This window comes from Nymphalis io, chromosome 8 (assembly GCF_905147045.1).
Source record: "Nymphalis io chromosome 8, ilAglIoxx1.1, whole genome shotgun sequence".
NCBI classification, from domain to species: Eukaryota; Metazoa; Arthropoda; class Insecta; order Lepidoptera; family Nymphalidae; genus Nymphalis; species Nymphalis io.
This window is the reverse complement of record NC_065895.1, coordinates 13,586,710-13,600,109: the sequence shown is the minus strand read 5'-3', so window position 1 is coordinate 13,600,109 and position 13,400 is coordinate 13,586,710. Positions and strand designations below refer to the sequence as shown.

The 13,400-nt window shown below is 33.4% G+C and overlaps 2 protein-coding genes across 2 annotated transcripts; both read right to left on the bottom strand.

Moving 5' to 3' along the window:
• Window positions 1-44: 44 nt before the first annotated feature.
• LOC126769960 (uncharacterized) lies at window positions 45-8,977 on the bottom strand. Its single transcript, XM_050489001.1, has 3 exons — window positions 8,887-8,977; window positions 5,980-8,219; window positions 45-692 (listed from the first exon to the last, which is right to left on the bottom strand). Exons 1-3 carry the CDS (start codon window positions 8,969-8,971, stop codon window positions 138-140), a joined length of 2,880 nt encoding a protein of 959 aa, XP_050344958.1. The 5' UTR covers window positions 8,972-8,977; the 3' UTR covers window positions 45-137.
• Window positions 8,978-9,519: 542 nt separating this feature from the next.
• On the bottom strand, window positions 9,520-13,222 carry LOC126769954 (uncharacterized). Its single transcript, XM_050488990.1, has 3 exons — window positions 13,118-13,222; window positions 10,650-12,823; window positions 9,520-10,354 (listed from the first exon to the last, which is right to left on the bottom strand). Exons 1-3 carry the CDS (start codon window positions 13,203-13,205, stop codon window positions 9,554-9,556), a joined length of 3,063 nt encoding a protein of 1,020 aa, XP_050344947.1. The 5' UTR covers window positions 13,206-13,222; the 3' UTR covers window positions 9,520-9,553.
• Between the last annotated feature and the right edge of the window lie 178 nt (window positions 13,223-13,400).

Sequence of the window (13,400 nt, the reverse complement as noted above, 5' to 3'; positions counted from 1 at the left end):
ACTTATTTTAAGTAATTTATTTCAAGTTCAATAAAACAATAATAAATAATTAAAGACTTTTATTTAAAAAAACATAATAAACACGCAATTTAACAAATAGTTATCATTCGACACGACAGTTTAGAACTTTAGAGCAATTAACTTTCAAGGATGAACTTCTTCCATTGTTCGCCGCAGTTGATACCGAGTTTGTGTTTCTTGAGCCATCCAAGTCTTTCCTTGTTTCCACCTTTCTGGACTACATTTTGTGGAGACATTCCTTCCTCCACATGACTTGTCGCATCGTTAATTCGACATTGATATGGCATGTTGTGATCAACGAATGCACTCCTCGCTTCGATGTCCGTCCAATATAACGGTCTCGTACGAATTGGGTTTGAATTTGTCAAATTAGGACGCTCCGATGAACATATATTTTCTCGCTGTTCGCGGAACGCTATCCCTTCATTCCAGTGCCGTCTATATTCTTGTTCCATATACGGGGATCGCTTAGTCCGAGCGCGATCATATGGGACTACCGTTTTAACTTTTTTGTAAACTTTCGGCGATACTTTAGCAGATTTTTCGCTATAGATAGTTTCATAATCGTCGGAGTCACTTGCTTCCTTTTCTGCCGGCATTGATTTTTTCTTTTTAAATAAGTTGACTGACTTAAGCATTCTGTTGAAGAAACCTTTCTTCGTTTTTGTATCCTGTAAATTGAATTTAATTTGCATTAAGATTCTGTAACTACGTAACAAAAACGCATTAAATATTAGATCTTTTTACTTTTATTGTTACTTATTGTTTTTTATTTTTATTTTTTTTTATTCTCTCTATCTATCTCTCTCTATTAAATACAGTTATATGTGGGATACAGGAGCCAAAACTAGGTTGCCCTGTGCTAAGGGTCTCCTGGCTTTCCCTCTTGCGTAAGGAACTATTTATTTGTTTAATTTTATAGTTAACAGGAGAGACACTAAAGCTTTTACAATATATTATCTAGTAATAAGTTATACTTATGCTAATAGAAATAAAAAGATAATGTATGCTTGTGAATATGTGCGTGTGAGTGCCTGTGTGTTGTATGTATGTGTATATATGGTGTGTAGATTATTTTTTTTACTACAATTGCTTGTTTATTATTAATGTATTAAATTAATAATTTTTCTGTCTCTTCATAGTCCAGTTTCAAAAGCCAGTCAGTTAATTTCCTCTTACATGCGAATTTTAGTAAATTTGAAATAGAGAGTAATTTATTTAATTTATTGTAAAGCCTGGCTGCTTTAAAATCAAAGAATTTTTGGGCAAAAAATGTTTTGACCATTACAGATTTACATACTTCATAAGATCTTCTAGAGTCAGCTATATCAATCAGTGAGGCCTTAATCCTGGAGTGTTTTTTTAAAATGATGTTCAAAATGTAAAGTTTTCTGACTGCTAGAACATTTGCTTCCCTATATAGGTCTACAGTAGGAAATATGCGTGGCTTAGAGAGAGCTACTTTAAGTATCATTCTTTGACCTCTTTCAACTTCAATTATGTGCGTTTTGTTAGAACCACCCCATACAGTTATACAGTATGCTATTAAAGATTGACATAATGATATATAAACAGTCCTGATGAGGGTCCAGTCAGCGATATGTCTCATATTTTTAAAAACATATGTAAGTTTTCTGAGTTTTTGACTTAATTGTTTTAGATGCCCTTTAAAATTAAGATTTTTATCAATTGTTATACCTAAGTATTTAGTTTGATCTATTTTATTAATAATGGGACCGGTACATTTGGTATGATCTGCTAGATTACACGAATGAGCTTTTAATTGGTGTGATATTGTATTATTAGGTGTGTTGCGTATTGAAAAAACTATGTATTGAGTTTTACTTGGATTCAGAGTGAGGGTATTTTAAGCCATCCAGTGATTAACCGTATTAAAGCCTTCTTGTGCAAATTCAAATACTTCATTCCATGTTTTACCGTGAAATGTAAGTGTGGTATCATCTGCATATGATATTATTTTACACTTTCTTAGCTTTAGGTTACAAAGTTCATTTATATAGCAAAGAAATAGAGTTGGGCCTAAAATGCTACCCTGCGGAATTCCATAAGTGACAAATCTCTCATTGCTGATAACGTCACCTATTTTAACCTGCTGGGAGCGACCTAGCAGATAATTTTGTAAAAGTTGTAGTTGTCTATCTCTAATGCTTAGATTGTCTAGCTTCTCGATCATTTTATTCAAAGAGACTATATCGAATGCCTTTTGAAGATCAATAAAAATAGTTAGGCATTTTTCTTTATTGTCTAATTTGTCTACTATGAAATCCGCAAGAGAATGAACTGCATCCGAGGTTGATTTTCCTTTCCTAAAGCCATATTGTGTATCTGCGATTAAATTTTTATCTTCCAAATATTTAACAAGTCTATTATTTATAATTTTTTCAAGTATTTTCGAGAGGGATGGTAATATCGAGATTGGACGGTAATTTGATACAAGGTTTCTGTCTCCGGCTTTAAAGATGGGTATAACTATGGATTTCTTGAGAGAAACAGGAAATATACCTTCGGATAAACATCTATTAAAAATGTAGGTGAGCGGAGTCACAATAAATTCAATTAGACACTTGAGTACCTTGGACGTTATGCCATCCCAGCCAGGACTACAGTTTGATTTTAGGTCGATTATAAGTCTACATATTTCATCTTTTGTAGTGCTTAAGAGAACGAATGAGTTTTGTATAGATGATGTTCTAAAGGTATTAGTGGAGGTGGTTGGTAGGTTTGAGGTTATTTTTGAGGCCAGATCAGCACCTATGCTTGCAAAGTATTTGTTTACTGAGTTTACTGATTCCAGGGGTGTTTTATTTATATTAAGGAGTTCAAAAGGTTGATTTGTAGTTTTATTTAAGTTATTAATATTTTTTATTACGTTCCTTTTTTTTTGTTATTATTTCCAGTGGCTTTAATTTAATTTCTGTCGTAGTCCCTCTTACATTTTTTTAAAATTTGATTACAAAAATTCCTGTAACGTTTGTATGTAATTCTTAGTCTCATTATTTACCTCTTTCTTTAATTTGTAGTGCATTCTATCCCTAGTTCTTATGCATTTCAGCAAACCTATGGTGATCCAGGGTTTTTTAATTATTTTACTTCGAGGAAGTCATTGTGTATTTTCAAAATAATGTTTTGTATAAGGTTAATAAATATGTTCATGCACTGATCTGGATTGTTATTTATATTATATATCTCACTAAAATCTAAATTTTTACAATCATCTTTTAATTTGTCAAAATTTAATTTATATGAGTATTTTAATTTTTTATACATACTATTGGTATTTTTATTCATACATAAAAGAATTGGTTCGTGATCTGTTATTGCTGTTTTTAAGCTGAAGGTAAAAGATGATAATTTTGTTTTAAAGATTATATGGTATAAGCAACTATTGGCTCTAGTAGGTGTGTAATATGCCGGGATCAAACCAAAAAATGACAGGACTTCAAGATAATTTGAAGTATCCTGATTTAAGTCAATATTAATATAAAAAAGCAATATTAATATTGATGTCTCCCATTAATATTATGTTTTTGTATGATGAGAGCTGCACGAGCAAGTTGTGGAGAGATTCAATGAAATTATTTAAGAGGCGGAAACTAGGAGGATATAATAGGATAGAGGATAATATATGACAATTATCACCGTGTCTTTATTTATTTTTATTGTGAGGCAATTAGCCTCCTGCATGTTAGGATCTTCTACTTTAAAATCTATATTATTATTCAAAATAACAATCACCCCATCGTTTTGATTGTAGTTTACTGAAGTGCTAAAACACGTGTATCCCGGAACGTTAGGGAGATTAATGACGTTAGAAAGCCAGCATTCAGATAAAATAATTATGTCAATGTTGAAATTGAATCTCGATAGTAGGACATTTAAGCTGTCAAAGTTTTTATTTACGCTTCTGATGTTCTGTTGCAATATTTTAAGATAAGCATTACGACTACATTTTAAGTCTGTTAATTCAAAGTTATCAATGTTATTTATATTATTTAATTCTGCCATTATATTAAAATCGAATATTAGAAATGCAGTATGGAGGACTTATGAAAAATGTTAAATTAGTCTCATACTTTTCTTGCTTTCGTTGCATAAGATTAAGTGAGGTGGGTATGAGCATTAGTAAATTCGCTATATAAACATTTATTATACTATGAAGTTTTATAATTGATTGAGTGCTTCTTATAATTGAGTTAAAAAAGAAAAATGAGTACTGAGTTTGTGATGTATATGTGTGAGTGTGCAATGTGTATACAAACAATAGATTAATAACTAAGAGAAAAGAATACAGTAATAATAAGCCCGAATCGCTTATGTAGTTTCCAAGTGCTTGAGATCTTGTTCGTTTTTTAACCGAATTGAGGGCTCATTTTCTTTCTTACGTAACAATATATTACCTGGAGTAGCCCAGCAGAACTTGTACTTGTTTTTCGCAGCAAAATCTCTTGCAAGGAAATAGAGTCTTTTCATGCTTGGTGTAAGGAAGTCCGACACACTGTTTTTTGAGGTCCATCGAGGCTCAGGTGCTTGGTGTTCAGTCTGTCCTTAGTGAAACGTTTTGCCGAGCTCAATATTTTGTCCTTAATGATTACCGACGAAAATTCCACAATTAATGGTTTAGATTTCTCATTTTTTGAAAATCCCCTGTGGATGTTTCGTATTTCATAAGGGTCAATCTCGACTTTGAGCATATCACCAAGTGACTTAACAATATCTTGTAATTCCTGTGTTTTTTCGGTTTTCACAGTCGGAATATTTCTAATTTCTATACAAGTAGCACGACATCTTCTTTCTACTAGTTTTTCTATTTTATCCACCAAATTTCTAATTTGTGCTTTGTCTTCTAGATTTTCTTGCATAAGTGTGTCGTATTTAATTTTCAGCTCTTCGTATTTGTTACCCATGAACTCAATTGACGATGAAATTTGTGAGTTCTGATCTCTGATTGTGTTGACGGTACTTAGTAGTGATTCATACTTCGCGTCCTGTGCGGCTGTCCATGTAGTGAACATATTTTCAAATTTACTCAGAAAATATTCCAAATCATCTCCCTGTTTACGCTTTAGTCTCTGTGGCCTCATGGTTACATTGGAATCTCCGGTTATATCCGGAGATGATTGAGAATGCTGTAACATAGGAGTAGGTGTTTTCGGAGGGGAGTGTTAAATTGGCATTTTTCTATATATGCTCTTGACAAAGTGTCACCCCAACTTTATTTTTAATAAATTAAAAGTGATCGTATTTAAAGTACCAGGGCAGCAGGATTTCGCAAGAGGTAGGCTTATAAATCGTAGCCACGAAGCGGATTGTACTAGGCGCAAAGTACCAGGCGCCGCGATGAACGTATACCTTCTTATTGGTTATGCACTCCTATTTTAGAGCACGGATTTATTGTTTTTAATTGTAACTTTAACAAACAATTTTAATCACAAACAAGCCATAAACACATGCACTCAGTAAGCGGTCCGAGAGGGAAGACAATATTGTTATTATGAAAAAAAAGCCGAGATGGCCTAGTGTAGTGTTTAGAACGCGTGAATCTTAACCGATGATCGTGGGTTAAAGCCCGGGCAAGCACTATTGAATTTTCATGTGCTTAATTTGTGTTTATAATTCATCTCGTGTCATCTGTGTGTCTCGTCATCGTAAGGAAACCTGCATGAGTCTAATTTCATTCAAATTCTGCCACATGTGTATTTACCAACCCGCATTGCAGCAGCGTGGTGGAATAAGCTCCAAACCTTCTCCTCAAAAGGGAGAGGAGGCCTTAGCCCAGCAGTGGGACATTAACAGGCGGTTACTGATATTATGAAGGTGTACAGAGACATATGACGGCCACGTGACATAAAGATTTGATATAGAAAAAGGAGATAAAGCAAGAGGAACATTATTAAATACAGAAGGAATGTTAAAACTATATTTTTTATAAAAAAATACCTGTTTATATTCCTCTTCTAATATCAACGTCTCGTCGCTGTCGCTTTCATCGCTTGATTCATCACTTTCATTTTCAACTTCAACGATGGTATCTGAACTGTGAACACTGTGAAATTCTAATCTCTCTTTCTTGTTATATCTCCCACTATTATTTAAATGAATTGTCTGTCTCGTATCATCTGATTGTGCGCCGATTGATTCGTACTCCATCTTTGTTTTGTTTAAATATGACTGGATAGGAGAAACCTCAGCATCAACTTTAAAATCTCTCTTGTTCAAAACTCCTACATTTTTAACTTCTATGGTATTGGAAACTTCATTATCAGGTGGCTTAAGATCATTGCATTCGCTTTTTGAACTGTCTTTGGTAGGAAAGTCCATGTTTATAGCCATTGATTTATATATTTCTTTAATAAGTTTTTCAGTCTCGCTGCTACTGGATATTGGCTCCTTGTTAGTATTAGTAGCCGCGGTTATTGCTTGTCGAGCATGTGACTTGTAAGAACTTTTCTCACAGTAGCAAGAGCACATATGTCTTCCCGGCGTAGATTGTATAAACACAGGAAAGTTTTGTAAGCATTTAAGGTGTTGGCAAGGAATACCAGGCACGCAATATTGACCCAGGGGTGTTTGTTTAGAACACGAAGCCAAATGTGGGTTTGTGTTGTAAGAGTTATTGTAATTGTAACTGCGAAGAAAGGTTGAATCACCAGCCATACTGTTATGGGATGCACCTTTTTGAACGACGACATCTTTTTTTATCACTTCATTTGGAGTATTAATCTTGGTATCAATTTTTACTTCTTCTAAAACAGATTGCAATATAGATTTTATCTGCTTTAATGTTAGCTCTCTATAATCATCAACTTTGTTTATATCTAATTGTGTGCTTTGATTGTTAACTTGTAATTTGTGAACTTCTTCGTCTGTGGCAACAGATTCGTGTTTTTGCAATATTGTTTTAAGATTTTCGAATTTTCGTGGTTTCGCCTGTCGGGAGTGTTTTGGATATACATCACTACAATAAATACAGAAACTTTTAGATGTTACACATCCTATTTGGTTATTCAAAACTTTGGTTTTCTCTTTCTTTTTAATTGACTTACTCGATTGATTTGTTTTTATTAACAACATATCTTGTAATATTTTGTTAGGACGTCGTTTAATTGGTATTTCACCCTGATAATTATAGAAATAAGAATGGCGTTTATGTTTGGTTCGTAAATGTCCAGCCCAGCACTTAATTTCCACATTCATTTCATTTTCTATTTTTTGTTCATTGTTATTTTTTAACGTTTTATTACTATTTTCTTTTACAGGAATAACGTCATAATGGTTGGAATCATAAAAGGCGTTGGTGTTATCGACAGAATTATGTATTTTTGTTATAATGGAGTCATAATCGCCTTTTGTCATGTAATAGTCGATGTTCCGAAATTTGTCGTGACAACAGGAGCATATATCAGATCCAGATTCATATTTACTTATATTTGTATGACTATTATCAACATCTCTACATATAGGTCTTGAAAAATGACTCGTATCAGAGAACTCTTTTACCTCATTAGGGTCATATTGTCTTCGCATAATCTTATTTAAATAAGATTTACATAGTTCGTCGTTGCTACTCACAGAATCATTGTATTTTAAAGAATTGTCAATTATTTTAAAAGGGTTCTCAGCGGTATGTTGTGCGTAGTATACTAAATGTGTTTTAATTTTATTGTTACCCTTGTAATTTTTTTTTCTTTTTCGTTTTCTGAAGATATTTCTATAACAATCAATAGCAGCAGCACTGTCGTTATTACAATTTTCACGAATACCAAACTTACATTGGTTTTTAGTATCAGATGTAGTTAGGGCTGGAAAAACGAAGGAGACATTTGACTTCCTATTTCTGGACGAACATTCTTCACAGTACGACCCAACCTGTGATGACCTAACTTTATCGGTTGGTCTACTGCTGCAATAGGATACTGTACTTGATTTCTTAGCGAAACCCGATTCAAACGGAGCTAAATTTACAACAGTTGAAGGTTTTTCTTTATTGGGTACATTTTCAGGTGCATTGGGTTTGTCAGGCGCATTTTCAGTTGGAACAGGAGGAACAGCAGCATTAGGAGTTTGCCCATTCGCTGCTTGTAATTGCTTTTCTAGACTTATAATCTTTTGTTGCAGGTCAGTTACATCTATAGGAATACATGATATAATTTTCACCTCAGTCTGTGACGCAGTATTGCCTGTAAAATTTTAAACAATTAATAATGAAATGTTTTCGATATATGAAAACGCGCGGTGTTGATTATGTGACGAAAATCCTTTATCTTCTGAGATCGTGACATTTTAACTTTCCTTAGGTAATACGATTTTCTAACAATAATGCATATTAAAATAATAAATATAATAGTATTTTAATTATTCGGCTGCAGCGATAGTAGTGTGAAGACTGTTGGAGTGAAAGGTAAAAGTTCGATACCATGCCTTCTGAATAAAGTTTTGTCTTAACTTCACCAGCGTGGTAGCCTACAGCCTCACTCTTCTTATACTGAGACAAGACCCGTGCCCAGCAGTGCTGGTATAATATAAAACAGTGCTGTATTTTTATTTCTTAGATATTGTTGAAATCCTGATATTGAAATAACGTTTTTCTTTAAATATAAAATGTTATAATAAAAAACGTAAGTACTTATGTTTGTCGTCTGTACATACATAAGTAACTTATAAAAATGAGGAACCCTCATACTAACTTACATCCACCCCTATTTAAATAATTCGCTCATCTCTATCAAAATCGCATCAGTCAGGCCGAGTTACTTGCGTTATTTACGTTTACGTACGTTACGTTACGTACTTTACGTTACTTGATTTGCGTTTATATTAGTAAAGATATATTTTCTTAAATGTTACCTAAGTTAAAAGCGATTCTGCGCAAAAAGTTTTCGACACCCTTAAACCGTTGCTTATATGGTTTTTTAAAGTCGTCATAATTCATGTTGAAAAAACGCTGCAATGTAATATATAACTATAAACATATATATTAAGTATATTATTATTTTTTTACGTTAGGTATAAGTACGATACTGTACATTTTGTTACTCCTTATATAAAAACAAATTCATTTTGTCACCTTAATAATTCATTAAAATTTTGATGTGTTTTACATTATCTTTAAAGAAAAATATCAGTCCAATGAGATCCACGCTGTCAAAGTGTCGACACTTTTGTTGTTTTGTCCAAAGAGAATAATATTGTAGTCTTGTTTAAGGTAAATCCTTTTTGGAGAATTTGGTAGAGTGAAAGGAAATTGCAAACATAAAAATTTTCTTTCCTTATTGTCTATATTTATATCTAAATGATATGAATTTTTATTCTACAATTTCACAAAAATAATATAAAAAGTAAAAATTGTCATTATTAAAAATAATAAGTATTATATTAATTAAAGTTGATAACAAAAGATGATATAAGTCTTTGAAAGGTCTTAAATGAAACCAATATAAAACAAATAAATAAATCTAATTAATTTTAAAACATCAGCAACGAAACATCATACACAAGACGTCACAGTTTTCGTTCACAAGAACATTCGCGGTTTATACATTTTTGGCGGGTTACCGAAACTGGATTTATCCTTCCCAAGTATTGTTTTTATGATCAGATTGCGAGGAGAAAATGGATTTTTTTTATAGAACAATTTCTTAAGCATTGCATTTCTGATTTTCATATCTCCTTGTTCTAGTTGCTTTTGAGTTTTAAAAGAAAAAGCCAATGGGTCTGTGCTTTGCTGTTTAGCCTTCTCTTGCCAGCTTTTCCATAATGAAGGCTTGTCTCGTGTTGGTGTCGAATAGTTTTGTTGACTTATGTTTTGGTTTACTGGAGGCTGAATTTTCTTTGTGAATTTACTAAATATGGACATTTTTCTAACACTTTGAGTACCTATGCTTTTTACTTCAACTTCTTTAAGACACAGAGGAACTTGAGGAGCTCGTTGCTGTTTGTAATGTGGGTCGTAGTTCGGGCACAAAGGTATAGGCGAATAATTTATTGGATTTCGATGTGATGAAATCATATGGTCACAATGTACCCTTTGCTTATCAATGAACTCAATGCGCATTGGATGTTGTGAGATATTTCCGATGTTTTTGTGATCACAATTATAGCAATACTCATGTGGGTGGGGTGGACAGGAGTGATGTTTTGATATAGGTGGTGGGTGGAAGTATTGCTGGTCGTGCATCGTATAAGCGGTGATGTTCTGTTTAAATGGTGGTCCCGGTTTAGATTTGACATCCACCGTGCTTTCTTCTTCGATAACGTCCTTCTTTTTTCGAAATAGCAAAGATCTTATTGCTTTTTTAAATGCACCTCGTTTACCCTGTGAAATAATTCCATTGAACTATTAAGATAAATATTTAATAACGAAAAATATTTATAAACTGAGTAGTTTTTACAACTCTTATCTGGCGGGAAATCATCCCACCAATAGTAAAGGTTTTCCAAGGAAAGTCCTCAACCGGCGTCCGGCTTGTTTTCCAAACTTTTTTCTTGTATTGTTATAAAACACACTGCGCCTATACTAAATAGAAAAATGGATAGTGACTGATGATGGAGGGGAGAGATGATTGAACTTTATTTATAAGCTGGTTGGAAATGATAAATAAAACAGCTACCTTTTTATTAGGCACTTCAGTACTGACATCAGACTCTGAAGATGATTCTGTTGCTTCTAAGCTTAACTTTTCTAATACCGTATCCGAGTAACTACCATTCGTAGTATAATATTCTTCGGAAGGTATCCTAGGTCCAATCGCCTCACAGCTTTTAGAGTAGCACTTCATGGGCGTACCAACATTAGCATCGTGTCTGAAGCCTTTACTGCTACCAACACTTCTGTTAGTGTGAATTTTTGTATTAAAACCACACCTTTCATTGCCATTCATTTTGTTTTTATGAATATAATCATCACATTTACGAGATGATTTTTGATTCTGTGATACAAATTTGTAAATTTCTTTAACGAGTTCCTGGGTTTCGTTACTCGTCTTGTTATCTGACGTATTATTACTGTTATCCTTTTCGGGGCATGCATTTTCTTTTGATTGTTTTGCACAGGCCATGCATGTGAAACTTGGATTCGGTAGCATATATCCGCTTTGAAGACAGTTGATTGGACACAAGGGAAAAACTGGGTAACAATATGGATTTGGAAATGTTGGTAAAAAAGGCGGTATACCGTATTGACCAACGTTTTGGTTCATACTATGTCTACTATTTGGTATAGTGTTTGCATTTACTTTGTTGCTTTCTTGTTGCTCGATGTTGGTTTTGTTTGTGGTATTAGATTTTCGGTCATGGGTCGATTCTTTCTTTATTTCCAGTAAAAAACTTTGTAAAATATTTTTAATTTCATCGAGTGCCTTATCTGTTTTATCAATACTCAAATCTGTTACTTGTGTATTTAATGTAGTATCATTATTTGAGTTGGCTGTTGGCTCATTGGTGATATTATGATCTTGTAAGCTGGTCATCGTCTCCATTTCACTTTTAATGTTTTTGGATTTGTCTGCTTTAATATTTATCGAACTTTCATTCCGTCGTTTCTGTGCTTGCTGCAAACCTGATAAGTAGTCACTTTCATAAATATCAACGTTTTCTCTACAAATTTCGTGATGAGGATTTTTTTTACTACGATTTCGAACATTTATTAAACTGTCTTCGTATTCAGTATAATTGTGTATTTTTAAATTAAGTCTTGGTCTCTGGGTTCTCGGGGACGGTGGTACTTCTTTACAGTGATAAATCATTTTATTGTCATCAGCAAATTTTCGTCTCGACTTTGGACTTGATTTTTCTTTAACAGGAACAATATCATAAAATGCTGAATTGTTGTAATCGTCAACACATCGTCTAGAATTTTTATAACTCCGATGTCCTCTTGAGCTGTACAGTCGTGTGTCACAAATACTTCTCATATCGCTCAGATCATTATTTCGGACATAACGGTGCCTGTGCCTCCTGTTCTCATCGAAACAACATGAACAAAGTTCACTGCCCTCTTGAAAATCTTTTTGTATTCGTAATTCTTGATCCCGACATACCGGCGCAGAGAACTGGCTAAAATCTGAATGTCTTTTACCAAATAATTTCACAGGCTTATATTGTTTTTCAATTATATCTGCTATAAAATTTTCATCTACGTCTGTAATTTCGCGTTTTTGTCTCCGAGGTTTATGTTGCCTGTCATTGTTAACATCTTTACGTGTTAATTTTTTTTTTATAATTTCTCTATCTTTGGATTCTTTCTGGATAAGCGCTTCAATGTATGCTTTCTTTTGATGGAGTTTTTGTCGGTGAGTACAATAACCAGAGTTAACATAATCTTTGTGTTTAGGTCCAACTACTAACGAGTGTAAGCTACTCGTAGAATATATGGCTTCTGTTGTATTGTGTTTCGATTTAACGTTATTGTGACGATCTTTTGTTTCATAAGATTTACAGCATTTTCTACTTTTTGTATTCAAAATCATATCTCTTTTATCATCGTGACTTTTAACATTAATAACGTGTTGGCTTTCGTCACGGTTGTGATTGTCTCTACTCAACTTATGGCGTAAATGTTTAGATTCTACGTTTTTATGTTTTTTTTCTACGGAATCTTCAATTTTATCTTGTAGAGCCACATTTTCCGTGTCCTTCTTAACTATATCTCTGAGGTTCGCTATATCCTGACAGTGTTTGCTAACGCTAATCAATTGCTGCTCTAATTGATCTATTTTATTTTTAAAGTCCACGACACTGACTCCTATACTTGAACTTGTTAAAACATCTCCTTGTGTTGAGGTGCCTAAAAAGAAAAAAGAATATTAATTTAATATGTTCGATATTGAAAATACGAGGTCCGGGTCTTACTCAGGGTTATCGCCATGGAATTACCAGTAGATTAAAAAATTAGGAAATTTCGGCTCGGAAATATGTCCTGCCCACCGATCTTTCTCCGATAATCTCAGATTGCCACCCTTTGAACGTGTTTAGGTAAACATTTGTGCACTAAATTCTTTCGCAATTGGCTAGGCTTTGATAATGGCCACCGTTGTGCAAATTCGATCACGAGTCAATTATTATAATACGTTCTAGTTACCTAATGCTCTTCGTAGAAAGTTCTTAATAGCACGATATCTTAACTTAGTACGAGGTGATATGCGCCGCCGCGGAGTGCGTAGTATCATCACCCAGAGTCACGTCTGGTAATATAAAAAAGAAACTTTAATAAATATACAAATAAAAAGTAGGAGCTTGTCAATGTATAATATTAAATATATACATATATTATGTCATTTATATATAAACTGAAATAGGTTTCAGGTATGTACTTGCCTTGACTTAGTTCGACGTGAAAATTTAAGTGCAATTTCTTTTGAATA